The 27,534-nt window shown below is 43.0% G+C and overlaps 1 protein-coding gene across 3 annotated transcripts in view; it reads right to left on the reverse strand.

Moving 5' to 3' along the window:
* Positions 1 to 7,455: 7,455 nt before the first annotated feature.
* ST8SIA5 (ST8 alpha-N-acetyl-neuraminide alpha-2,8-sialyltransferase 5) overlaps positions 7,456 to 27,534 on the reverse strand; it is an 82,707-nt gene continuing 62,628 nt past the window's right edge. For all 3 annotated transcript variants that reach the window (XM_054055192.1, XM_009569134.2, XM_054055193.1), the window contains 4 exons: positions 25,398 to 25,542; positions 22,581 to 22,693; positions 18,444 to 18,536; positions 7,456 to 17,444 (listed from right to left, as the gene is read on the reverse strand). In XM_054055192.1, coding sequence (XP_053911167.1) covers positions 16,976 to 17,444; positions 18,444 to 18,536; positions 22,581 to 22,693; positions 25,398 to 25,542 — 820 coding nt within the window. In that variant the 3' untranslated portion in view covers positions 7,456 to 16,975. The remainder of the gene's footprint in view (positions 17,445 to 18,443; positions 18,537 to 22,580; positions 22,694 to 25,397; positions 25,543 to 27,534) is intronic.

Here is a 27,534-nt window from a genome sequence, read left to right on the forward strand (position 1 = left end):
CTTCTCCAGGCTGAACAACCCCAGCTCTCTCAGCCGCTCCTCATAAGACTTGTTCTCCAGCCCCCTCACCAGCTTCGTTGCTCTTCTCTGGACACGCTCCAGAGCCTCAACATCCTTCTTGTGGTGAGGGGTCCAGAACTGAACACAGGACTCAAGGTGCGGTCTCACCAGTGCTGAGTACAGAGGGAGAATCACCTCCCTGGACCTGCTGGTGACCCCATTTCTGATACAAGCCAAGATGCCGTTGGCCTTCTTGGCCACCTGGACACACTGCTGGCTCATGTTCAGTCAGCTGTCAACCAGCACCCCCAGGTCCTTCTCTTCCGTGCAGCTCTCCAGCCACTCTTCCCCCAGTCTGTAGCTGCACAGGGTTGTTGTGCCCCAAGTGCAGGACCCGGTATTTGGCCTTGTTAAACCTAATGCCATTGGCCTCAGCCCAGCGGTCCAGCCTGTTCAGATCCCTTTGCAGAGCCTCCCTACCCTCCAGCAGATCGACACTTCCTCCCAGCTAAGTGTCATCTGCAAATTTGCTGAGGATGCACTCAATGCCTTCATCCAGGTCATTGATAAAGACATTGAACAGGGCTGGACCCATTACTGAGCCCTGAGGAACCCCACTTGTAACTGGCCTCCAGCTGGAGTTACAAGTTACACTCACAAGTGCCAGGAGAGGGTACTGATGTTCTGGTGCCAATGTCCCAAAGTGTCTTGCATGCAGCCAGAATTGGGCTTTTTCGAGTAGCCTCCATCCAACACAAGCATCAGTTAACTCAAGTCATCATCAAACACCTGAAATGGTGATTGACCCTCTGTACCTCAGGGTCTGTAATTAGCACAGGTGGAGATATAGAATGGTGAAGGATCCTTGAAAAGACGAAGGCAGGAAAGACGTGCTTAGAGCAAGGAAGACAATGCACAGGGGGAGGGAGCAGAGGATCTATCAGCCTCAAACAGGCACAGGGCAAGTTACAAACAGAAATGGCCAGACACACCTCTGCACGGTACTCTGCTGCTTTCCTTTCCCAAGCTTTCTTTGCCCAGGTTGACCTTGCCTCCTTTTGCCAGAGGTAATGGAGAGCTGCCTACATTGATATTTTGAGTTAGATTTTTAAAGCAATAAAGCTCCCATGCTCCCCCTATCTCATTCCAGTCTGCAATTTCACTTTGAAGAAAATCAGTATACTCTGAAATCCCACACCAAGAGTTGTCTGCAAGGTGATATTTTCATATATACAGTTTCTGGACTGTGGATTGCAAAGGTATTAAGCGACTAGTAAGAGTTTGAAGACTGATGTTGCGTCTGTCATTGTTGATCCAATCATCCTTCCTGTCTGTGCCTTGCTCTGTTTCCCCTTCCCTTTCCTTTTTCTCCTGAAGAAGTGGCTAGGAAACATATAAGACATCTCTCTGTGTTATAAATAAAGCAGAAGCATTAATACTTAAAGTACTTAATCACAATCTATCAGGATATGACAATAAAGTAAATTAATACTCTGAAGTCCTGATTTGGATCTCACTTACATCGGTGCTCCAGCACTAAAACTATTGGTTTCAGTTGGGTTGTTTACAGATGAATAACTGAGGTTACCCTGACCTCACATCGCTCCAATAAATACATTACAGTAACAACAGATCTGGAGTCAAAAGGAGTTTGCCACTGGTTGCAAAAGTAACGTAAATAATACATGGATATTAGAAAAGCAATTACGTCCCAATATCAGAGCGCATATCATGATCACAGAGAGCTCTGCAACACTAGCTGGCTCTATGGGGATGAATGCCCCTTCTAAATTACAGCCTTACAGGTAAGTCTTCACTCTGTTTCTGCATTAATGCAGAGGAGGAGACTTCTCCAAGTTTAAGGTCAGCCTGGTATTACATTTTTTTAAAAGCAGATCTCTTTAAGGATATGAGTTCACCTTTAAGAGAAAACAAAACCTAACCTTGGCCTCAGACGTGTGCAGGAGGAGGTCTTCATTTAGTTCGAGTCACTCCTAGGTGATGCAAAAGAGGGAGAGGAAAGCTAGGATGAGGAAACGGATCATTCTGATGCCATTTTGGATGAACAAAACCAACACCTGGCCCAATCTGATAAATCTGGGGGGTGTTTCTGCAAACATAGCCTTGGCAAGGAGCTCACCTATGGGCTTCGCGTTGGAGATAACTAAAATTAGAAGAGACTAATTTGACACTAAGGAGATATAGGTCTGTTAGAGACAGTGCAGAGGAGGGACAAAGAGATTATGAGGCAGCTCTGGAGCACCTCCCATACGAGCATAGGCTGAGAGAGTTGGGGTTGTTCAGCCTGGAGAAGAGAAGGCTCCCAGGAGACCATAGAGCAGCTCCCAGTGCCTGAAAGGGGCTCCAGGAAAGCTGGGGAGGGGCTCTGGATCAGGGAGTGCAGGGATAGGATGAGGGGGGAATAATTTTAAGCTGAAAGACTGAGATGAGATCTTAGGAAGGAATATTTTACTGCTATGGCAGTGAGGCCCTGGCCCAGGTTGCCCAGAGAAGCTGTGGCTGCCCCATCCCTGGAGGTGTTCAAGGCCAGGTTGGATGGGTCTTGGAGAAACCTGATCCAGTGGGAGGTGTCCCTACCCATGGCAAGGGGGTAGAACTGGATGGGCTTTAATGTTCCTTCCAACCCAAACTGTTCTGTGATTATAATTGTTGCTTTGTATTTGCAGACGATGCAGACTCAACTTTTCTCTATCTCTGGTTTTCCACCTACAAACTAAGAATCTGAATAATATAAAGTTAAGATCATTAATGCTACTCAGGCTGTTGGGGAGCAAAGAGATGAAACAAGTTCTCTCCTCTTCATTTGTCATGGCTTTACCAATTGTGGTTGATTCTCAGTCAACAAGCAAGACCTTGAACTCGGATTGGGACAAAAATTTTCAGTACCCAGCAGAGATCTCAAAAATTATAAAACCTGACACTACAAGTTGTGTCAAATTCAGTTGTCCCTCTGCAGAGGTTATGACTGGACTTAAAAACAAATGGTAAAGAGTAATGACCCAACCAGACCCATCTAAATCTGTATGTGATTTATGGTTTGATTACTAGTAGACTTTAACAAATAACTGCCCTCATAGCAAGTCCCTTTAAATAGCGATAAGCAGAGTATTTTATTAATCTTGATTTTTCAAATCAAATTAATATTGGCTAGGAGAAGAGAGCAGGGCCAAACTATTTTAATATCTTCTGAAGCACCAAGTGGAAAACATATTTGACTCTCAGTGAACGTGTGCTATTTGCTTTTCCTGCTGGCTATTTGTCCAAAATTAACAATCAACACGCTTATAGATTAAAAAGTCATTAAGGTATAGGTTAATTAATCTCCAGAAATGAAATCTCTTACTCATGCAGCTACAAAGTTTGCTAATCATAAAAATACATTTTCAAGCGGAACCCTAGCAATACTTACTAAAAATTTGCACTAGGGGTGGTCAAAAATACTCAGCACAGAAGATGTAAATGAGCTGTGCCACAAAAGCCCACAGCTGATGACAGCTCGGTGCACTAAAGATCCCGCTGAGGACAGTCAGCATCTGGTGAGCTGGTTGAAAATTCACCCAAAAACCTTAACAATAAGAGCTTATAAAGATGCAAATGCTTGCTACTTTTTCAAGAGGATCACAGAGTTATATTTGTACGCATCTGATCAGCCTCTTCTCTGAGACAGACACTTTAGCATCAGCCTGGAAAAGCGTCTGCAAATTCACTGGGGGAAAGAAAAATATTAAGATAGCAGAGTGTTTTTTGAGAAACGGTACTTCATATGTAATAGAATCATGGAATGGTTTGGGTTGGAAGGGACCTTAAAGATCACCCAGTTCCAATCCCCTGCCATGGGCAGGGACACCTCCTATGATCAGGCTGATCAGGTTCCTCAAAGCCTCATCCCTCCCGGCCCTGAATATCTCCAGGGATGGGGCTTCCCTGACTTCTCTGGGCAACCTGGGCCAGGGGCTCATCACCATCATTGTGAAGAATTTCTTCGTAATATCTCACAGACTCAGAGAATAGTTTGGGTTGGAAGGAACCTTAAAGACCAGACAGTTCCACCCTCCCTGCCATGGGCAGGGACACCTCCCACTGGATCAGGCTGCTCAGAGCCTCATCCAATCTGGCCTTGAACACCTCCAGGGATGACGGGGCAGCCGTAGCTTCTCTGGGCAACCTGGGACAGGGCCTTGCCACCCTCAGAGTGAAGAAATTCCTCTTATCTAGTCTAAAGATGACCCTCTCCAGTTTATACCCATACCTCCTCGTCCCATCAGTACAGCCTTTGTGAACAGCCCCTCCCCAGCTTTTCTGGAGCCCCTTCAGGTACTGCCGGGTCGCTGTAAGATCTCAGAGCCTTCTCCTCTCCAGGCTGAACAACCACGACTCAGCCTGTCCTCATATGGGAGGTGCTCCAGCCCTCCAATAATCTCTGTAATAATCTTGCTGACTCACGCTCAGCTTCTCATCCCCAGCACCCCAAGTACTCCTCCCCAGGGCCTCAATTGCACCACCCCCCATCCTGTATTGAAATCGGGGATGGCCCCACCCTGCACTTGGCCCTGGTGAACCTCATGCTGTGCTCACAGCCCCACTTCTCCAGCCTGTCCAGGTGCCTCATTTCAATCTCATTTCAACCACCCCTCTTCCAGATCAAAATCCATTCCCCCTTGTCCTATCCTTGCATTCCCTGATCAAGAGCCCCTCCTCAGCTTTCCTGGAGCTCTTTTCCGTACTGGAGGCTTCTCTAAGGTCTCCCCAGAGCTTTCTCTTCTCCAGGCTGAACAACCCCGACTCTCTCAGCCTGTCTTCATACAGGAGGTTCTTAGATCATCTCCATGGCCTCCTTTGGACTGGTTCCAACAGCTCCATGTCCTTCCTGTGCTGAGGACTCCAGATCTGAGCTCAGGGCTCCACATGAGGTCTCACGAGGAGCAGAATCCTCTCCCTCGCCATGGTGGTCACGCTTGTTTTGATGCGGCCCAGGACAGAGCTGGGCAGGGGTCATCTCTTGTTCAGTAGCACCTCTTGACGTGGTTTCTTGTAGAAAGGGTTGTGTAACCCCTGTGCCTGTGCTTGCCTGCCAGCCCCAGCCTCCTGCCCTGCAGCTCCTGGGCCAAAGTTCTGTCCAGGCTGAGCCAGTCAGGGCTCCCACAGCCACTTCCTGGGCAGTTTATGGAACATTTTAGGGAAATAAGGAGCTATCATGATAGTGCATGTTTACTTGTGCTTTCATTTTACCGAAGAAATTGCAAAGGGGAGAAATCCCAACAGAGAAGGCATTCCTCTGGTGTGTAATATGGCAGAAAATTGGATTTAATCGCTTCTGTTTGTGAAGCATTTGTAATATCTCTCTACTGATTCAGTCCTACAAGGTCTAATATGGATAAACCTACTGCTGTATTTATTTAAAAAAAAAAAATATATCCCTATCATGATCCGTAAATCCAGAAGAAGATAATTTTCTGAGCTCCACTGCTCAAAGAACCATTCTGGATGTGGTTTAGATGTTTTCATCTTGTGGACACACACGGTGCCTCCTGCAGTGATGTGTAAACATTTAATTCTGCTATCAGGCTAAATTAATTGATGCCAGTAAGCTTATTTTAAAGAATAAGAGGTGCGTACAGACACAGAGTCAAGACCTGCCCTCTGTAAAATATTGTATATATTGATATTTACTTAGGGTTTAGTGGCAGATAGGAATGGTTGAACTCGATGATCCAAGAGGTCTTTTCCGACCTGGTGATGCTATGATTCTATGATTATTCAGATGAGTGAGGTAACCCATGGATTAGATATAACCATATAAACGGAAACAGATAATCTGTCTGTAATGGTGAATAAAGAAATAATGAAAGGCAAAAGGTGTTTTTCCTCCAGTGTTAACAGGTCTGTGACTTCAGATGAAACAACTCCAAACCTTTAATTTAAAGCTAGATATGAGCTAGACATTACGGTTATCCTTCTTTATCACTAAGAGTTTATAAGAATGACAAATGAGTACACAGTTGTAGGAGAAGTGGTTTGGGGAAATAAAGAGTGTTTGTACCTGGGTGCGCTGGGGAGACACCTGGAGTGTGAGTTGTACCTCAGCAGCCTTCGTGTCTCCAGCATGCAGGGGAACGATGCTCAACCCTTATATTCACCAACACGTACAGTACTGGCTTATGTACCGCTCCTGCAGCTGATCCCAAAGCAACAAGAGGACAGCAGGGCGTCTCTGCTTGCGTAAATCATTGAATCATAGAATCGTTTAGGTTGGAAAAGAGTTTTAAGATCATAAAGTCCAACCGTAAAACTAAACCTGCCAAGTTCAGCAGTAAACCATGTCCCTAAACACCACATCTATGTCTGAGCACGGAAAACCAAGGGAAATCCATCTAGTCCCAACTTCTGCATTGCTACATGCAAGTCATTGTATATGATTGCAAGGCAAGAGAGACCGTAGAGCCTTAAAGATATGAACGTTAAGGAGAAAAATAAATGCACTAGAAAAATGCATCTTCATTAGAAAAGAAGTTGGCTTGAGCAAGACCAGAAGCCTCCTGGAGTAGATTGCAAAGGTACCAGGTGAGACTGGCTTTTAATTTTTCTCAGAGGCAGGCAGCAAGGCAGAAGGTAAGACAAGCTCTGCTTCTGGGGCTGGTCCCAATCTGGCACAGATGATGTGCAGAGGTTCTGCAGCATCCTCCTGCCTCCTTTCAGCTGCTGAGAAAAAAGCAGAGAGATCCCCCAAGCCACTAAGAGCAGCCTGAAGATTGCTGTAGACCAAAGTTTTTCTACATTTATGTGGTCTGGGTGAACAATGAAGAACTCCTTGCCACTTCCATATTTCCCCACAGAGTAAGCAAACAAGATTCACAAACAAGATATCAAACAAGATATCTCACTTCAGCAAGGGAAGGGAGGTGGTGGACAAAGCCGCTTCTCCTGCAGGACCAGGGAAGTGATTGTGTCCCTGGACTCAGCACTGGTGAGGCTGCACCTTGAAGCCTGGCTTTAGTTTTGGGCGCCTCACTACAAAACAGACATTGAGGAGCTGAAGTGCATCCAGACAAGATCAATGAAGTTGCTGAAAGGGCTGAAGAACAAATCTTACAAGGAGTAGCCACAGGAACTGGGGTTGTTTAGCCTAGAGAAGGAGAGGCTGAAGTGAGACCTTATCACTGTCTATAAATGCCTGAAAGGAGGTTGTAGTGAGGTGGGTGTTGGTCTCATGCAGTACTTCATGAAACAACTTGGGAAGTAAAAAATACCAGTAATATTTTCAAGTGAAAGGGATGCATATTCCATATTCATCATCCTGTGCCACACGTTCACGGAAACATCAGAAGAGCCCAGCATTAGGGACTCAAGTATTTTATTTTATCATTTGATGGCATTTGCATTGAACAGCAAAGATGGCAAATTATTTGCAAAATTATCAGGCTTCCTCAGTGTCTCAGTACTTCTCGAGGGATGTAACATGCTTAGAAATATGGATATTGCCAAGATTAAGTTCTACTGCCTGAAAGGCATTTGCCTGCTTGACCTGACTATAGCCCTCAATTTTATCAAATGCCATTAAGCAAACAGGCAGTGGGACAAAATAAAAAACCCAAACGCCTGTGAAGCCCCAGGCATCAGCTCAGATGCCTTGACAGCATTTCATTCACCTCATCTGGGAGAAGGATGAGCTCCATACTCCAAAAATTGATTTTAAGTAAGTCCAGCAAGGTAGAAAGGCCGCTAAAACTGATCCAGTGGGAGGGGTCCCTGCCCATGGCAGGGGGATTGGAACTGGATGATCTTTAAGGTCCCTTCCAGCCCAAAATATTCTGTGATTCTCTGTTCATATATCAGTGTGTCTCAAAAGGCAGCACCGAGTCCCAGGAACCAGGATGGACAGGAGTGCAAGAGCTCTTTGTCCTTCCCCTACAGGACCGGCTACCCCAACACCAAGGATGTCCATAAAACCTGATTTCTAACCCACTGGTGGCAGAGAATTCGGTCTCCCCTTTTCCAGTGCCAAAGCCTCATTATCTTTCTGATAAATCCCTGCCTCATGCAGACGGAGGAAGAGGGGTTGGAGGCAAGGGGTGGATGGGCAAAGATGTCTCCATGAGCCCCAAAGGTGGCAATATCAGAGGGATATTGTCAGCAAGGAGGGAGGACATCAGTACCATGACAGTTTTCTATAACGCTGGGCAGGTGAGGTGTATTGAAATTCCAATTTCACGTTCAAAAGTTGTAATGAAATGAAAAATGAAGCTGGTGATGGTAAGCTGAAATGCTTGCCCGTTGGTTTTTCAGCTTTGTGAAATGATTACTGACACATCCAAGAGAAAAAAAGGCACTGCCTGCGGGCTTTGGTGATAAAAATAACCTGAGCGCGTTGGGGAATGTGTATATTGCTCATTCAAAAGCAGAGCAAGAGAAGGATTATTTTGTTAATTATTTCAGAGTTCTGTTTTGCATCTCTGCCTTCCTGCCTACAGGTGTCGACTTAGGGCTATCACAATTACCAGCAGACACCTTGTGAGACATTCATCTTGATTCTGTGTAGGATTTGAGGTTTGTATTGTTGTCTCTGGGGCCCACATAGCCACCGCTTTTCTATGTCCCACCCATGTCCTACTCATGCTCCCTACTCTTGGTTAAGACCTCTACCTTCTAACTCAATAGTTTGCAATGCTAGGGGAAAAAAAAATAGTGGAGTCTGAGTTCCTACAGACAGGAAGCTTTGGCATTGACATCCTTGTAACCAAGGTGTTTACTCCAATCGGAGATGTGCCGGTGGCAGCAGTTATAGGCACTTGATGGAATATCTTCTCTCTTTGTGATGGACAAAAGCTTCTTTAAGGAATTAAGTGCTTTGTTCTTCTATCCAGACTCACTAGGAGGACTTAGAGATGATTGAAACACGTGGACAAGAAAACAAGTTATAAATATTACCTGACTGCTAGCATTTCACTGCCTAGGAGCAGATTCTGGCTAGCAGTGTTCATCGCTGCTCTGGTACGGGTTAAAGGAGACTGAGGGGTGGAGATGAATAGAGATTCATCAAGCTCTTACTCCAAGAGATGATACCTGCAACGCCTAGGGTGGAAGAAGGGAGGTCAGCGTCTGCCCTGGCACCGCCAAGCAGATCCACAACCCAAAAGCACCTTGCTGGGTGCTGTCAGGAGAAAGCAGCAAAACACAGAAACAAAAGGGAGCCCTTCATCACATAAGCGCAGAGAGAAAATCTGACACACGGTACCGCACAGCATTGCTGAGGCCAAAAATACAAACTAGCAATACCAGTTTGAGGGAATACCAGCAGAAGGGCCATTTATTACTTTCCCTGTTTCTTCTGCTCTTTCCCTAAGTACCCACTCCTGGGCACTGTCAGAGAGAGACTGTGGTAAAACATCTCTGTAATTCACTACAGCTTTTTATTGAGACTTTCTGAGAGGAAAGGCTGCAAATGCCGCTAAGGAAAATGACGGATGCTGCAGTCTTTAGGAAATGAACCATTCTGTGATTGCTTGCTTAGCTGAGCAATTTGCAACATGATAGACAGCAATTATATCATCCAGTGTCAATTTGTCTATTCATTTTTCCCTCTCCACATGTTTCCTCTTCTTGATTGAATAATCACTAACAATAATCACAAGCAGCTGGGGGAAGGAAGTACATCCATCAGTTTTAATGCCAGCAAGAATGAGAACTGATTCCTCCAGCATTCGCCACAGCTCTGCATCTTCAAACTCATTTACATTTTCCTTATACCAGTGCTGATATCAAGATCTTACTTTTATTACCTACTGCTATTCCAGTTTACAATCTAGGAACTATAGAATTCTACAGGAAAACACTCAAATTCAAAGAATATGTGGTTGTTTCACCTGCTATTCTGTAATCTTACAAATATTTTTGCATTTATGTTTTCATTTTTCTGACGCTGAGAATGTTGATGGAATTGTTAAGATACACCAGACCTGAAGAAGATGTTTATCTAAAGGGTGACAACAGTAAGAGACAGAACTGTTAGGAAGGTGTAAGAAGGCAAAACCTACGGATTGTAGAGGCTATTAAATCTTGTCTGCATACAGATTGCTACTTCAGGTAATAGTTCCCTTACTGTGCTTATATGTACGGTAGGTTACAATCCAGAATGTTAACATTGAACGTCCAGTGATAAGTTCTTAATTTATATAGTCTCATACCCCTATATGTGCTTTTACACATCTGTATACATTTATCATATCTTTACACAATTCCACAGCAGTTTTCTCTAGTCATACGAAGCAATTTCTACCAGGTGAGCTTCCATCTCTCTCTGTTTTGAGAAGCAGAGCAGCAGAAAATACAAAATTAGTTTGAAGGCACAAAAAGTGTCCCAAAGACTGCCTTTCCCATAAAACTGTTAAAGTGGTTTATTCAATAGAATTAAATCATCTTTCAAACACAGTGAACCAGACCAAAAACAAAAAAATAAATACCCTGATTGCTGTTTTAGTTATGGCTTACATCAATTGATAGGCTTTCTATTACAACTGTATTACAACTACAGAAACAATAAGCAAATATTACAAGGTGGAAGGTTGAAAAAGAAAGGTGAGTAAATGAACACAAGGGATTAAAATCAGCATGAAACTACCACGACTCCACTTGGATTTCTCCACCCCCACCATCACTGCCTTACAGAAATAACAAATATGAAACCAGCTCTGTTTTTTGCAATAGCCCAAGCTCTCCCAGCAGGAAGATGCCCAGTTTTGCTCCGGTGTTTCTAAACTAAGCATTCATTTTCCACCAGGCGAAAGCATTCATGTAGCAGCACCTGTTCGCTGCAATTGGCGTGGGCTGAATGCAGAAGTTTGATCAGGTTCACAAAACGGAGGACCAAGAAGGGAAGAAAAATTCACAATGTCCTGTCCCGGCTGAAGCAGGTACAGGCAATTTTCTTCATCTCTTAGGGGACAGGCTCTAGTGTCACACGCAAGTGTATATCGCTTGACCAACACAAGGTTAACAGATAGGCATTAATTCAACTCTGATTGCTCCCCACGTCTAAGCCAAATAATAACCAGAGTCTTCACAAGCCATATGGAGCACTGGAGATACTTTGGTGCCTTGGCCCATCAGGCAGTTTCAGGTACAACAGACAATTCAAGAACTAGCCAACACAGTGTCTGATTTTGCTGGCTTAATTTGTCACCATGTTACATGCTAACACATTTTACATTGATTAGTACATAAAAAACAAACACCAACTTACCCAAAGATCAAACACCGAGAACATTTATGGCTTCTAAAGGGAAAGTCAGACACATCAGCAAATATACAGCTTTCAATCCTTCAAGCACTGAGGCAGATTTTTCACTCTTTAAGATTCCCATTGTGACCCAGTCCCACACTTCTGGTGTTTCTCAGATGCTCAGGGCTTCAAGGGAGCATTGGAGGTGGTGACAGCCTGAGACTCAAGATCTCTCACTCTAATGCCCAGCATAAACTTGGATTTCCCTTAAGTTTATTTAAAAAAGCACTTAAGTACAATTGCTTGTTGATTTTGAATACCATGCAGACAACACAGGGGTGCTCAACAGCCTCACCCACATTAGACAAAATGATAATAAGACATTAAATGACCATAGTCTGGGAGGGGGGGTGGGAAATGCAGGTTATTGGCTTGACTTACAAGCACTGGACCCAATGCTTTTTTTTCAGTTGAAGCCAAATGTGAATGCTGTGCAGGTTTCAAAGGGTATGGGCTGAATGCTGCCTTGAACATACTCATAACACTGATGAATTCCACGCTTGTATTTGAAAGCAAGCAGAAAAACACCTCATTTCTCGAGGCATGTGATTCACACGCATGCAGATAGGTACAGAGGGCTCATTTGTGATTTGATACGGCAATTTATAACTATCACGATGAAATGTTTTGCATAGATGAGTTTGAAAAGATGAAAAGTGCTGAAATCTGGAAGGGAGAGTGACAGTCACAACATTTCTGCTTCCAGATAAGTTTGTTCTATACACACCCCATTAAAAACACAGTATTGCTACTGCACCGTATATACAATATATTAAAAAACACATCTGAAATCAAATAAGAAAGAAGAGGCTACTCTTCCTGCCCAAGACCAGGGCCCATTTCTGGAGGCTTGCTCTGAAGTACACCAACATTTCCACAGATTTCACTGGGTTTTGGAAAAGGCCCTAAGCATAAATACTGACTCCTGAATTCCTAAAACCTTCACTCACTCCAGAATTTGAGAGGGAATTCTGACTCCAGAGATTGCTGGATTTTGTTGTTTCTTCATTCGTATAAGTGTCAAAGCTCCAAAGTTTTCTGCATGCTAAGATGCCAGCAAGATGGAGAAAAGACCATTTTCACTACCAAAGGTTATGCTCTCTACAGTCAGAGGTTTTCTGAAGATTTAAAAGGCCAGATTCCCTCTCGCTCCACATCTCGGTGTTTCACCCACACCAGTTTCCCTCACACACAAAACAGAGATTGCTCCTTCCTGCCACGTAAAGCCGAGCAAAGGCAGTCCACCCACCTGGCTGCGTCACCACCAGTGTTTTTGCCTTCGAGGTCTGTGCAACATTTCCACTGATTCACCAAACCCCCGCAGAATGGACCATTCTTAGAGTTGATTTTCTGCTGGCTACTACATCTGACCATCTCGAGTGAACATTACCTTTAATTTATCGTCAGCCTTGGCTGAATGGGGACAGCTTTATTTCGGGGTCCAGGGGAGCTACTCCCAGCCATCGCAAGCTGTGAAGCTTCATCTATCATCGCTGTTCTTCTTACTCCACGTCACTAAATGTTCTGGATGGGAGTTGTGGCTGCAGTCTCCCATATTCACATCACATCACTTTTCCAGTTTATCATGGACCTTCTTGCTGTGCTTCTTCCCCCCCAGACCATAGCAGGAGGAGATGCCATGGCACGTCTCTCTTCCTTTGCAATTCATGAGCTGGCTTTGACTACTCCATTGCAATCACAGAAAATATGCTAAAATATTATAATGGCCCTATCACCATTTAATCCATTCTATCCAACAGCAAAGTTGGATTTCAGAAATCAAAAGCAAGCAGCTGAATGTCCAAGCTATGTTTTTCTGACTGAATTTGCATTGCCAGTGTATGCAGATTTCAGAACTTCTTAAGAGATTGTCATAAATAATATGCAGAGTCAGTGACTAAACCGTAATATTATAATTTTCTCTCTCCCTATCTCAGATTTCATATCCTCAGCAATAGAGCTGGGATTACAGCCTGAGCTCAGGATGTGGTACCAGACAGCTGACAGGGCTCCTTCTCAGACAGATCAGACTTTTCTATTGAGGGATTTCTCTGGAACCTGCAGTCTTCCCTGTGGGAAAGCACGACACTCTACGCACGCCCTTTACTTGCCATAACAATGGGCAGCACACACATCTGGCTTCCAGACAGCTGTTTCTCATCGCTCAGGTATCCCACTGTTCAAAGAAGCTTAAGACTGGACATTATCAAAGCTCTGACCGCATGGGAGAAGGGAAAACAAAATAGCCTCAAACTCAAGACAAATTCTCGATGTCAAAAGAGTATTTCTTATGCTTGATATTCAAAAGAATCACGGCAGAAAACAGGGAGGGTCCTTCTTCCTGCAACAGCCCTTCTTTCCATCCACTCAGTCAGGATGGGCAGAAGCTCAGGTTGGTCAGCGGTGGCTCACCCATGCCAAAGCAACATTGCACAGGCAGTGACCTCCACATGGCCAAAATCTCCTGGGCACTATTTATTTGCTACCCACGGAGAACAGAGCAGCATGTAGGGCCCATCCTTAGACCCTGCTCCTGCAAGATGCCACCACGCCTTTTCCACTCAGTCCCACAGATGCTGCAGTACAGCAGCAGGAATCCAGTTTTCCACTACCCAGTGCAAGGTAAGAAAGCCAAAAAATATCTGAAAGCTTCTGCATGTGGCATTTCCGACAAATGCCACAGTTCTTCAATCATTTTTTGAACAACACCTGAAAAATTAATCAGAAAGTGAAAACATTGCAACTTGCATTTTGACTCAAGGACTATTTTATATATATCTCTTTAAGTATCTTTCTGGCTCGCAAATCACGCCTTATATCTAACTGTACACCTATGTACACCTTCACAGACACATCTGGGCCTGTTCCTGCAAATAAAATACCCATCCACTTGAATGGGAGCTCTTTTCAGATAAATGTGGCAAGATTGGGCCTTTGGTGCATATGTGCGAGTATCCTGCACACACATTTTAAAATAATTAAAAAAATATAGTAGCTATAGATCTATAACTGATCAAAATCTAAACACAGTAAGACTGCACTTATTACAGTATAGCCTAGGTGAATTTACATGGCTCTTTTACATGAAGCAAACAAAGGAAAGGAAATGTCTGTGACCCAGTAATTATAGTTTAACTATAATTACAGTTTTGCTTATCCTTTTGTCTGTCCATAAAGTCCAAAAGGATTTTTGCAACTAAAAAGAGGGATTTGCACCACTTCTTTCCAACTCACGGATGCTCCTTGAGTGCTTTCCCATCTTTTTTTGAAGTATCTTTTGCAACGTATCAGACTCCTTTCGGGTGGTTTTGTTCACTTCAATCAACACAGTAAAGAAAAAACCCCTACTAAAGAGGGTAACCTTAGCAAAGCAGCAGCAGCAAAGCAATACTGAAGTCACCGCTAGTCCCATACTCAGGCAAAATAAGGAGCAAGGGCTCTAGGTACCAGCTTCAGCATCATTACTGTTATCATAAAGCTTAATGCACAGCAAGATGTCCAACCCACAGGGTCACATTGCTCTCTAAATAGCACTTCCATTACAGCACATCATCATCAAAGCCCTTTGCACATAAATTTACAGAAACACAGCAAAGACAAAGATCTCTTTTGCATATTAAATCAAGGAAACCATTTCATGTACAAGTTCATTCTTCAGATGCTGCATAGGGCACAGCTAGCCCATAAAAGGTGGTGCTCGCTAACACACGCTGTAACTCTAAGACCAAAAGCACAACACAAATATATAAAGCTTAAGCACAGGTCCTTCCCCTATCCCTGGCTGGTGTTTGCCGAGTGAGTTCTGACACTTTTATCAAGGATATGGGCTGCTTTTAAAGTAATCAGACCTCTGGAGTCTAGCATAATGCCAAGGAAACACACTCTTGCACACCATCTGGGTCACGGCTGGTCAGCAGGGACTTTTGAAACGGTAACTATTGTGCTTCACTTCACTTTTTAATAATTTAATCTGTAGCGTGAGCAACTTGCACAGCTCTCAGCATAGCACGGAGGACTTTAAAGGAAGCTCTCTGCATTCATGCATTACAAAATCAAAATCTAGATTTGGATTTAGACTCTCGCTCCCACCTCCCCCGGAAAAAAAAGCACCTCTCACACAGAACCAGCACTTTGAACTCCAAATCCTTGATCAAAGACCTTGCAATCTAAGCAAGACAAGACAAGGCACTGGACAACAGCCCAAGTGCTTCAGACTAAAGACTTACACAAGGAAACTCTGTTCATTTAACTATGCCAGCACAGCTGAAACAGCAAACCTCGCCCTCCTGGTTATGCAGACATGCTGGTATGAAAGGTCATATATCAGCAGCCTTCCACACCACGGTTCAGCAGCCAAAACAATCTCCAGCAACACGCGGCATCTTTTCTGCTTCAGGATTTTGCCAGATTAACTGTATCAGGTAAAAAAATTAAGGTTGGCATCAATGACAGAGTTACAGTGGTAAATTTTTAAAGAAACACCAGCCCTTTTACTATCCTAATAACATTCTCGACATACAAAATTGCCACATTAAGACATCTGACATCTTGGGATGCGTAATCTTAAAATACACATCATAATCAAAGCCACAAAGTATCTTCACTGTATTTTAACTTCATTTCCTGCCAGTACATATCACAGATGCCTGACAGTTTCAACTCGACCTGCAAAACAGTGAATCAACATTCGAATAACCCTACAAAGTCTATAATAAAAATCAAGGAGGTAACGCCTCTGTCTTACACTGCAATATATGAACAAAAATACCAACTGCCAAAAAAGAACTACATAATCTCCTTGCTATTCAGCTCAAGAAAATCTTGCAGAAGTGTGAAGGAGTATATTTCTTCAATAAGGACTCCGATCTGAAGATGAGATGGTCACTGTGGGATGAAGTGAATGCATTGCTTATGTGTTAGTTAGAAGGAAGCATTAGAGACAACGAGAAAGAAAACATGATCAGCAGAGGAGACCAAAAACATAAGACATGAGAAGGAAGAGGAAAGAAACTCCTAAAACAATCGCACACCATCATCACCTGTTGCTGTGAATGAGAGTTTCACATTCTCTTCTATCCTGGCTGAAAAATTCCATGAAGTGATCTTATTTATTCCTATCACATCTATCTGCTGTTTTTCACCAATACTTTGGGACATTACAGAACAAAGACCTCAAGTTATACACTTCCCCTTAAAACTACAATTCTAAAGAGTATTTTCAAAAGCACAAATGACAGAGAACAGTGCTTTCAATAAAATCTGGCAAGGCCCCAATATACTCAATTCAGAAACTTAGGTGAAGTCATACAGTCTATGCTAAAATTCTCCACCACTGATTCTCCTCAAAGGTTTGGTGCTTTTTTTCATAGTGAAATGATAACTATATTAATGTGCTCTGTTTATCCCTAAACCTATTGGAAATCTGCTTCTGATCTGACTTGCTTTCCCGGGTAGTGTATACCCTGGAACAGAGGAGTTTTGCTTCTCCCACACTGTTACAGACCCCACTCTGCTAGCAGGAAAGATGCTGGTATCCTAGATCTTATGGGATGCAATGCCTTGAGGAAATTTATATCAAACAATTATTGCATAATCTCAGGGTGTAGTAAAACCTCATGTGCCATACACAGGCATTGAGTTCCTGTTTGCACTGTTGTGCCAGAAAAAGAATTATCCCCATCAACAGCAGCTGCAGGTCCCAGTATGAACCCGCAGGATCCCCTTGCTGTGCATGTGGAGGAAGTTAAAGATTTCTGAGGGCATAGCATGAAAACCAGGGCGAGGTTTCACATTGTCATAGTAGTGGTGAGTTATAAAAATCCCTGAGGGGTTCATGGGGAAGGCCCAAAAGCCAAAGAGGTGGACCTCCTCGCAGAGCTCCAGGGCAGCAGTCACCAGGATCAGTCCGGTGCTAATCCGCTTCGCCCGCACCCCTTGACCGAGCCAGTAGCGCGAGACATTGATGAGATACTGGGGGTGGAAGTAATAAACAGCTTGCTGAGATTCAAAATCATCCAGGACATATTTGACCCGGATGGAGACGTCCGTGTTGCGAGTGTTGTAGAAAGCTGGCAGCAGCACAGAAGCGTTCTCGTAGACCTGGAGCACATCGTAGAAGGGTTTCCTCCATTTTTCCAGCTTATGGAATCTAAAGGGAAAAGGATGCAAGCAACAGTCAGACCAGCACAGACTCAGCCTGGACCCAGCAGCCAAGACACCTCCAGTGGGCTTTTACTGAAACATTTCTGATATGGACATAAATGAAAGGGGAATATATATAGATTTGTAGCTAAAGTGTCACTACGAGATGTACGGCCAAAGTGTAGGGGATAAAAAATACATTTTCTCTCTCTTTTAATGATACATTCATTAAGCAGTGAGTGAACTTTGCAGACATTTCTGATCACATCCCAAGTCTATTTTAATATGAGAATTATGTAGTTTTTCCAAGGTTGGTTAGCTGTATAATGCACTACGCAGTGCAGAACTGTGCAGAAAGTGGCAAACACCAAAGCAGAGCAAAAAAACATTTCTAAAATACCTAGCTGCAACATTTAAAAGAAATTCACAATCCAAGTAAATGATTTTGAATTGGTCAAGAAAAGAAACCCACTCCCCCAGCAAGAATGCAAAGCAGGAATTAACCACATGGTCCCAAATCTGTCCACAAGGTGGCATTCAGGAATTAACAAATTTAAAATTAAAATTACTCATTCAATCTTGGCTACAAAGTATAACCGGCATTTTTTCTGAAAAAGATATGACAATATGTGCTACTTTTATTTAAACATTTAGAGTGTGAACCAGTTGCTTCCATCCTGATGTGTTCAACATGTTTGTCTGGGGCTTGCCGGTATGGTACAGGAACACAGGGTGAGGATGGCTCTGCTGTTAACAATTTCAGATCATCAGCTTCCTACTTTCTGTTATCAACGTGCAAGCCCACATGTTTAACACATTTCCATTAGTTGTTACAGATTCCAGATACTGAATAACTTCAATTCAGAATGAGATGTATGATTCGTATTGTCAGTTTAAAGTAATACTGGGGGTAGGAAGGGGCAAAGAACTTTGTAACAGTTAGAAATCAGTGAAAAGTAGATTTTGAAAAGCAATAGGGTTGAAAATACAATAAAACAGAAATGACCTCTCAGTAATTATACTGGGATTCACAGTCACGACATCCGTTTTTACCCCAACGTCCGTTAAGTATTTCTCTGATATCGGAGGCAAATTGCATCTATAAAAGACAGAAATTGGTAAGAAAGTTAAATAAATCTTTTTTTGAGGACTAGAAAGTAGAATTGATTTAAACATTTCTTCCAAGCAACGGTTGAAAAAAAGACTGACAAATTAAAATTCTATGAAACGTGCTGATGTTCAAACTATGCATTAAAGTAACAAGTACTTAGGGGCAGAATGAAGATCTCTCTTCTTCCCTGAGCCTTTTTGCAGATGTAGCCAATGTTCAATCATTCAGCTTCCCTAACAGCCGATCAACTATCTACCTTGGCAGCTTAGGACAAGGAAAGGCATTAAACCCCAAGGACAATCAGCCTATAAAATCAATTACTTCCTCAGCAACACCTGAGCTGTGTTCAATAATTAATAGATAAACTATGTCTATAACATTGCCTTTAACATGCTTTGTTTTGTTCCCAAGAGGATTTAGGAGAAATGCTCCACGAGAAAGAAATCAGTCCAGTCCTAATCAATCCAGAACTATCTGCTTCCTTTATACCTGTCTCCCAGCGCAGGGTAAAAGCAGCAGTTCTGACTCTGTAGAATCACTAGAGGATGTCCAAGCTATTAGGAGCAAACTTCTGAGGATTTGCAAACCTTACCCAGCCTCTACTCACCTTGGCCTTGACCTAGATTCATCATCCTAAAAAATTCAGAGCAACCCTCAAGAGATGCTGAAGTTACCGAAGCACACGCGCACACACAAGCTACCATGGAAGCTTCACTTCCATAGGAAAACCAGCTAAAAAAAGAAGGCTCAGTACAGGCTATCACATATAAGTGTCCTTGCAGCTACTTTTACTCTCACTTTAAGCCAGCATTAGGTACTTGCTGACATTTTTGAAGTCTTTTTAAAGTGATCTACATGCCTCAATAAAAGCCATCACTGTTAAGATCCCAATATCTCAAAAATACTGCTGTGCTCAGTTCCCAAACATCTCCATATTTCTGAAGATCAGGGCTGAATAAAGGAAAACTGTGTCGGTATTTAGGGCATGCAATGCTCAGTGTTTCACAAAACTATAGTTCAGCTGTCAGCATAACTTCTCAGGCACAGGGACAGGAGAAAAATATGGACAAAAATCCTTCAAAGTCCTTCTCCGACTCAGAAGGTTCACGTCTACCTCCTGGAGTCCTACTTTATCAGGTCAGAGAATTTTTTTTAGCCACCTCATTTTTCACACAGGCAATGTTTTTTTCCAGCATTTTTCTCTGCTAGGTCATGCATCGTCCTTCTGAAGTCCTCTAGCATCCTCAGCTCCACCTAGCATTGGGCACTGTACTCATGCAATTACATTTGAAAAAGGGGTTTCAAATATTCAGCTTCAATATTTTCAAACATTAAGGATTAAAAAAGGCTGAATTTGTTGAAAGTGGTAATTCCTTATAATAATCATACAATCTGCATAAACTCTAGTTTTGTCATAGGACTCCAAAAAAATCATCCCTGCAAAGTGAGTGGTCCCATGTCTAAATCCACCAAATGTTTCATCACAGATCTCCACGCTGGCCAGTAGATGGAGATAGACGACAGCAACCAGTAAATGCCATTCGTACATATGAATTTTATACAACCTACTGTAATACAATTAATTGCTAAGAGAAATCAATTCATAGAAAAATCTTGGTTGCATCTACTGACTACAAGCTTCCTGAAAATAAAAGATTTCCCTGGGTGTCCTGAAGGTATCACTGACTGTTAGCAGTTCTCTGTAGGCAATTTTTGAAGTATTTTAAAGAACCACTTTGCTGGTGACTCCTGACAGTTTGGTGAGCTGGTGTCAGACTGGGAAGTGGATGTGATCAGACCTGTCCCTAAACACAAGCTTTACTTTAAAATTTATGTCATTTGACCATAAGCTCTTAAACTGTATGTAATGTTTTGGAGATGAGGAACCAGAGGTTTCTTTTGCCTAAGTACTGATATATTTATTCATATTTCATCTCTACTTAAACATAGAATTATAGAATGGTTTAGTTGGAAGGGATCTTAAAAATTATCCAGTTCCAAACCTCCCACTGGATCAGATTGCTCAAAGCCCCATCCAACCTGGCCTTGAACACCTCCAGGGATGGGGCAGCCACAAGTCTCCTGGGCAACCTGGGCTAGGGATCCCACCTTCACAGGAAAATGTTACTTCCTAAGATCTCAACTAAATCTCCCCCTTTCAGCTTAAAACTGTTCCCCTTTGTCCTACCTCTGCACTCCCTGATTAAAAGCCCCTCCCCAGCTTTCCTGGAGCCCCTTTGGGTTCTGGAAGGTCACTATAAGGTCTCCTTGGAGCCTTCTCTTCTCCAGACTGAACAATCCCAACTCTCTCAGCCTGTCCTCAGAGCAGGGGTGCTCCAGCCCTCGCATCATCTTCATGGCCTCCTCTGGGCTCGCTCTAACAGATCCATGTCCTTCCTCTGCTGGGGACTCCAGAACTGGACACAGGATTCCAGGTGAGGTCTCACAAGAGTGGCGCAGAGGGGCAGAACCCCCTCTCTTGCCCGGCTGGTCACACTTCTGAAGGAGCCCAGATAGTGTTGGCTTTCTGGGCTGCGAGTGCACATTGCGGGCTCATGCTGAGCTTCTTTTCCACTGCCACCCCGAAGTCCTTCTCTTCAAGGCTATTCTCAATCCCTTCTCCATCTCTGTTTCATTAATTACTGGTACCAAACGCAACACAGTTTCTAAGTTCTGTACTGATAGGATCTGCTTTTTTTCCATCAGTTCTGGTACAGTTCAAGCAAGAGTAACACTGGCAAAAACAGACCTCCACTGAAAGTTCTTATACATGAATGATGACATTTGCTGCCCATATTTCCACTCCCACTCAACAGCTTGTCACCTCCATGTGTAACATATACCCTTCATTTCAACCATACTGACGGCTGCGATCCAGTACAATAGAAGAGAATATACAATGACTGCCTGAAGCATATAGGGTAACAGGCTTTTAAGAAGCAAATTACACGGAGCCCGGACAGTTTCACAAATTAATATAAGGTGGTAGTTGTCTATAAAGTGGGCACAAGAGGTAGTCAAAGGGGTCTGAAAATAATGAATAGTGAGCACAGGACTTGTAAAATTTTATTTCACATTTGATGCCAAATTAAAATAAGAATGCAATGAGACAGAATCTGACCTAATTTTTGCTAGTATGAAATCAGAAATTCATTGATTTATGCACATTTATTCTAACCTGACAGCAATGTACCCAAGATCAGAAAATAGGCCAACAGAGGTAAAAAAAAAAAGATATTTCTTTTCCACAGAACAGGTCATGAATCTCTGAGCTAGCTGTCATATGCCATGACCTGGGAAAAGAGCTTAACAGGATTTAGAGAGGGATTAGCCATGCATATGAATAACAAAAATATCTTTCCCAGGTATATTAAGGGTGATAAAAGTGCTGCTAAAGTCCATTATCCAGGGATGTAAGTCATGGGACATCCTAGTCTATGGAAAACCTGGATAACTCCACACACGGTGGGGAGAACAATATGAAGTCACCCCATCTTCAAAGTCATTTGGGAGACTCTGCACACCCTGGAGTCTACTGATTACCGTAACTCTCATTATCCACCGCTTGAGCTCTGCAAAACATCAGAAACACACCTCTGAGGCATCTGAGCTGCACAGCGCAGAGCTATTGACATCTGGTCAAGCTGCTTGTCATGTAAGAGAGGTTGTACCTCTGGTTTAGAACTGCCCCAGAAAATCATGGCCTCATTCACAGGACACTGCTCCTGGGCTAATGTCCGTGGAAGGATAAATCAGCAACCTCAATAAGAGGGCATGTCCTGAAGGAGGACTTCAGACTTTGTCAATAAATCAATGATTAACCACACAGAGTTAAGGAGAAATAAATCCTCAAAGCGTGATTTTTAAATAAATATTATACAGTAAGGTGTTTTTTTCCAAAACACTGCTTTTTGTGCCAGATACAAGCTTGACATGACCAGCAAAATCCCACTTTTCTATATGAGAATGGCTTCACAATCCTTTATTCGTCACTGAAATAGGCAAAGGGAAAAATGCTGTTGTGATGATTACCGAAACACGAAGTCTGCGCTGTCAATCTCCCGGCCACATCTGCTGTTCTTCAGAATTCCTCCATTCCCAACCACTGCACATTTCTTAAACTGGGAGCGGTGGTATGGCATATCCTGCAACATCACAGCAAGGAAACAGTTAAATATCCTGAATCATGGAGGCGACAAGTCTCTTTTTTACTTGTTTGTTTGTTTCTTGTTTTTTTGGGGTTTTTTTTGTGCAGCTGCCTCTTTCTGCAGATGCAATAATCATAGGAAGTTGACACTGATTCCAGCCTGCAATATTCCTGTGGTGTACATAAATGAATGAGATTGTTTTCTGAGCAATTAGAGATTGAATGGACAAGTAACCTTGGGGGGGGGGGAGCAATAGCTGGTTTTGTCCAGACTTAATAACGGAAGAAGTCATCTTAGAAATTTACTTTCCCTTCTGATTTCTACATGAACCATAAAATTAGCATACTCCAGGCATCTTCTTCTAAGCTGCCTATAAACTGCTCTCTCCTCAGGCTCTGATGTCCTGAGAAGTCTGCACACGTAGTTCCGGAGCAGCTAGTAAAGCCCAAGAAGTCTCTCTAAGCCAGACAGCACATTACAGCTATTTATCAGACCCTAGCCCAAATTTTAGTGCATGCTACCACTAGTTGTACTAATAGTAGTAGTGATTATTACTTAGCAGTTGTACCACCAGCAGTTCCCAGAGCCTGCGCTCAGGCCCTGTTTTTTGGACTTATGTAGGACACATCTTTTTGTAATCTTTGGGAAAAATTCCATCTTCATAGGCAGACATGCAGCTGTTGCAAAAGCCAGAGAGAGAGTGAAAGGCACATCTCAGAGAACAGAACTGGGCTGTCGGGGTGAGAGGGTTGCGATGCAGAACTGAGCTGTGCTAGACCTTATAAATATGTAGAGATGTGCTTATATAAGCATGAGAGTGCTCGTTTGGGCACATACATATTTTATCAATAATTTCATACCGCAAACTACAGAGAGATGCAACGGTGGAATGACATTTCTATGTGACTGTTCCCAGGATCTTCCCATTGTATTCATAAGACATGAGGCAAAGGGCATACAGTTACACTTGTCTCAGAAAAGCAGCAGCTGTCTAACAAAGAGGCATTATAGGGTTGTCTCTTCTTCACCCAGTAATTTCTCAACAAACTGCCTCAGCAGTCCCTTTCAGGGAGATCAGATCTCTGCACTCAGCACAGGGCTTTTGCCCTTTCACTTTTGCTCCTGCGGTTTCAGCCCTTCATCTCCCACATTTCCCACGCTGCAGCCCCACTCGAGGCAGCGGGAGGCTTTGGCACATAGCTGCTTCCCAGTGAATTCCAAATGGATGAGACTGAGCCTGTAAAGCCTCCTCAAGGCATACCTGGCTAAACAAAACAGCAGCTATAGGACACTCCTAGGAAAAGCGTAGGCGTTCTTGTCTTTCATGCACTCATCTGCGCAATCACGCAGGATTTTGAGGATAATGCTCCTGGACTTAGATGTACCCAGTCTTTGCACGTCTGCAGACACCAAAGTGCTTTCCTGGATCTGAGCCTTTCCCCAGCTCTGCCCCATGTTTAGATAACAGCACTATCCTATCTCTTAGCAATGCTCAGAAAGCAAACAGATTAAAAGTAGTCAGATGCTGAAGGACAACTTTAATGACACAAACCTAGCTATTTAACTTGTATATTTTTCTGTCTTTCTGAAAGGGATAAATTTCAGTTATATACTGAAATATACTGTTCTAAATTCATGAGCTCTGCCCCATGACAAATAAGTAGTCACATAAGCCCACTTCTCTCCCTATGTGCAATTGGAATTGCCTACTGCTTATAACTCTGAATGGCCCTCAGGTCAAAGATTATTTGCTGCAAAGGTTTTGAATAATCATTATGATGAATATATTCAGAATTGTGCAGACTGTTCACAGGTTAGCTGCAAGCACAAATAAGTATAAAAATTGTTAGTCTTTGTGAATATGAATTATAAAATAATCATGCCCCTAAAACAGTAGATCTACCCCACATGCTGGATTTATTGCATGTGGATATTGTACTTTAAAGAAGTTCTGATGAGTAAGTGGCTCTTTTATTCAGTTCTCTTAAGTTAGTTCATTAGCCACTTTGCTGGTAATTCAGTAAGATTCTACAGAAAAATACACGTATATTGCATACTAGGGCAGGTCAGAGAATCACAGAATGGTTAGGGTTGGAAGGGACCTTAAAGCCCATTCAGTTCCAACCCTCCCTGCCATGGTCAGGGACACCTACTACTGGATCTGGTTGCTCCAAGCCCCATCCAACCTGGCCTTGAACACCTCCAGGGATGGGGCAGCCACCACTGCTCTGGGCAACCTGGGCCAGGGCCTCACCACCCTCATTGTGAAGAATTTCTTCTTCATGTGTCACCTAAATCTCCTCCCTTTCAGCTTAGAACCATCCCCCTCATCCTATCCCTTCACTCGCTGATCAGAGCCCCTCCCCAGCTTTCCTGTAGCCCCTTTCAGGTACTGGAAGCTGCTCTAAAGCCCCCTTGGAGCCTTCTCTTCTCCAGGCTGAAGAACCCCAACTCTCTCAGCCTGCCCTTGTATGAGAGGTGCTCCAACCCTCTGATCATCTCTGTGTCCCTCGCCTCTGATCACCATCAGAAAATGGGATAATTGGCTAAAATACAACATCAAAAATAAACATTTTCAAAGTATAAGCAATGAAGTTGTAGAAATGTCAAACAGCCAACTGCTAAATGCTTGGCTATAGGTTGGTGTCTAATGCAGCAGCAGAGTGAAGTTGATTCTACAAATGGACATAGCGTGAGGTACCTTTGGAAACATTTTGAAGATTTCTTGGTTGATATGGAAGATTCCACTGGTGTCCACTTCATACTTCAGTTTAGTTCCCAAGGGAGTATTTTTCTGAGTGGTGAACAGAAAGGCAGGGGCATTGCAACACCTTGACAAAGTAGACCTGTAAAATGAAAAATACAGAAATAAGGTCAAGCAGATGATATCATACCTTAGGATTTGCAATTACAGTAACAAGGCATTTTTCAGCATAAAGAAACTTTTACCTTTAGGAGGGGTAAAATTGTGGTGTGATGGATTTTCCTTTAGAAAATTTTAGATCCAGTGAAATTGGTAGAGGAACTTATGATTAAAAAGAAAGAAAAAGAATGAGAACGCTATACCTGTCTCTTCTAGGCTGCAGGAAATACAGGCACAAATTCTGCCCTGCTCCAGACCCCAAAGCTGAGCCTCTGCCCCATATATCCTGGGGAAACCATACCAGTAAATTAGTCCCTGTCTGCTTTAGAGGTGTTCCACTTTGTATAAACCATTTACTCATTACTTGGCAGGAAACCCAGGGGCTGAAGTATTCACCTGGGGATGTGGAAGCTTGGCAGGGCAGGGACTTAAACACAGCATTACCTAAAGACACCACCCCCTTTACCAGACTGCTACAGCGCACGATTACAAAAGAACTTTTAAAGGTCTTTATTTTGTCTTTGACCTTGTATATGTGCACCAGGAAGACCAAGTAACCCCAGCAGATGGGTGCCAAACAGATATGTCATAGCTACAACTCCAAAACCTCAAGCAAATGCCCCAAATTTCCTTCATCACTGGGACAAACTGGTGGTGTTCCAATGCGGACAAGAACATTTTTGAAATCTCAGAAATGGGATTCATGGCACGAGAGAAAAAACATTCAGCTATGACCTCCTCAACATAAGTTTTATAAGAAATTTATAGAATCATAGGAACATAGAGTGGTTTGGGCCGAAATTGGTGTTGAAGCCTGTTCCACTCACTTGCAAATCCCCTGCCATGGGCAGGGACACCTCCCACTGGATCAAGTTGCTCAAACAGGAAAAGCAGCTTTCCAAATAGGGGTCCACCTCTTAGCTCCCACCTTTCCGTGGACGCTTTTCTCCTTTTACTGGTGGAACTGAAAGCCCTGACTTCATATTGCCTTACTCCAGAGCTATTTTGTTTCTCAGTCAATGCATCTTACAGCTTTAATGAAAAATATATGTCATGGCAAATGCACAGACATGAAGCTAAGGCCAAAAGGCTCTCAAATAACCTAGATTAAATGCCTCGGGTATGTGGCCTCATTATGAGTTGGAAGAATAAGCAAGTCTTCTTTGTGGGCTTAATTACAAGCACCAGAAAGCAAATGCAGAATTATGCAAACATTTCAGTAATGTCCAATGACTATTGTATACCTGACTCATGCAGAATGACACAATATGATGATCAGATCAAGGTACTGAGACTAAAGAAGTCAGTGAATAATTTCTAATAACAAAATCATTAAATAATTACGAGTAGGTAGCGGGACTGAATCGTGATATTTGAGATATGAAAAAAAAAAAACCCTCATGATTAGTTCTGCATTAAGGAATTGAAAGAGATGTAGTTCTTTAATCTGATGTCCACCTGGTTCTCCAGAGGCACGTTCCTTAATGTAAAGCCCCATAACTGATGGAGAGATACCAAAGCTAATGTGTCTTTTGTGCTTCCTCCCTCCCTGCTGTTTTAGTGTCTGCCATTTAACTTTTGCTGCATTCTTCCCATCTCACCTGACGGTCCAGAACTGACAAGGTTCAAAGCCTACAACTCAGTGTTATTAGACAACCACCTTTTAAGCCTCCTAGTAGTCTATCTCCAAACTCAGAGCTATAGTTTCCCCACACATTCACACACTGAAGCCTCTGTCCTTTAAGACAAAAATGAAACAGACTTCAAACATCTTTATTTTTCTCTCCATGACTAGCAGGATTATTGTGCCTGGAACCAGCTAGTAAAGGTTAGGTTACAAGCAGAGGCCAGTAGCAGTTTCTTAAGCAGTGAGGTGAGTATAGCCAGAAATCAACGCCTTTCATCTCCTCTTTCTCTCAACGCACTGCCTAGGATGGAGATGGGTCTCTGCTTGATATGCTGGTGTTGGTGGCCT

The sequence above is a fragment of the Cuculus canorus genome, chromosome Z, assembly GCF_017976375.1.
Source record: "Cuculus canorus isolate bCucCan1 chromosome Z, bCucCan1.pri, whole genome shotgun sequence".
NCBI classification, from domain to species: Eukaryota; Metazoa; Chordata; class Aves; order Cuculiformes; family Cuculidae; genus Cuculus; species Cuculus canorus.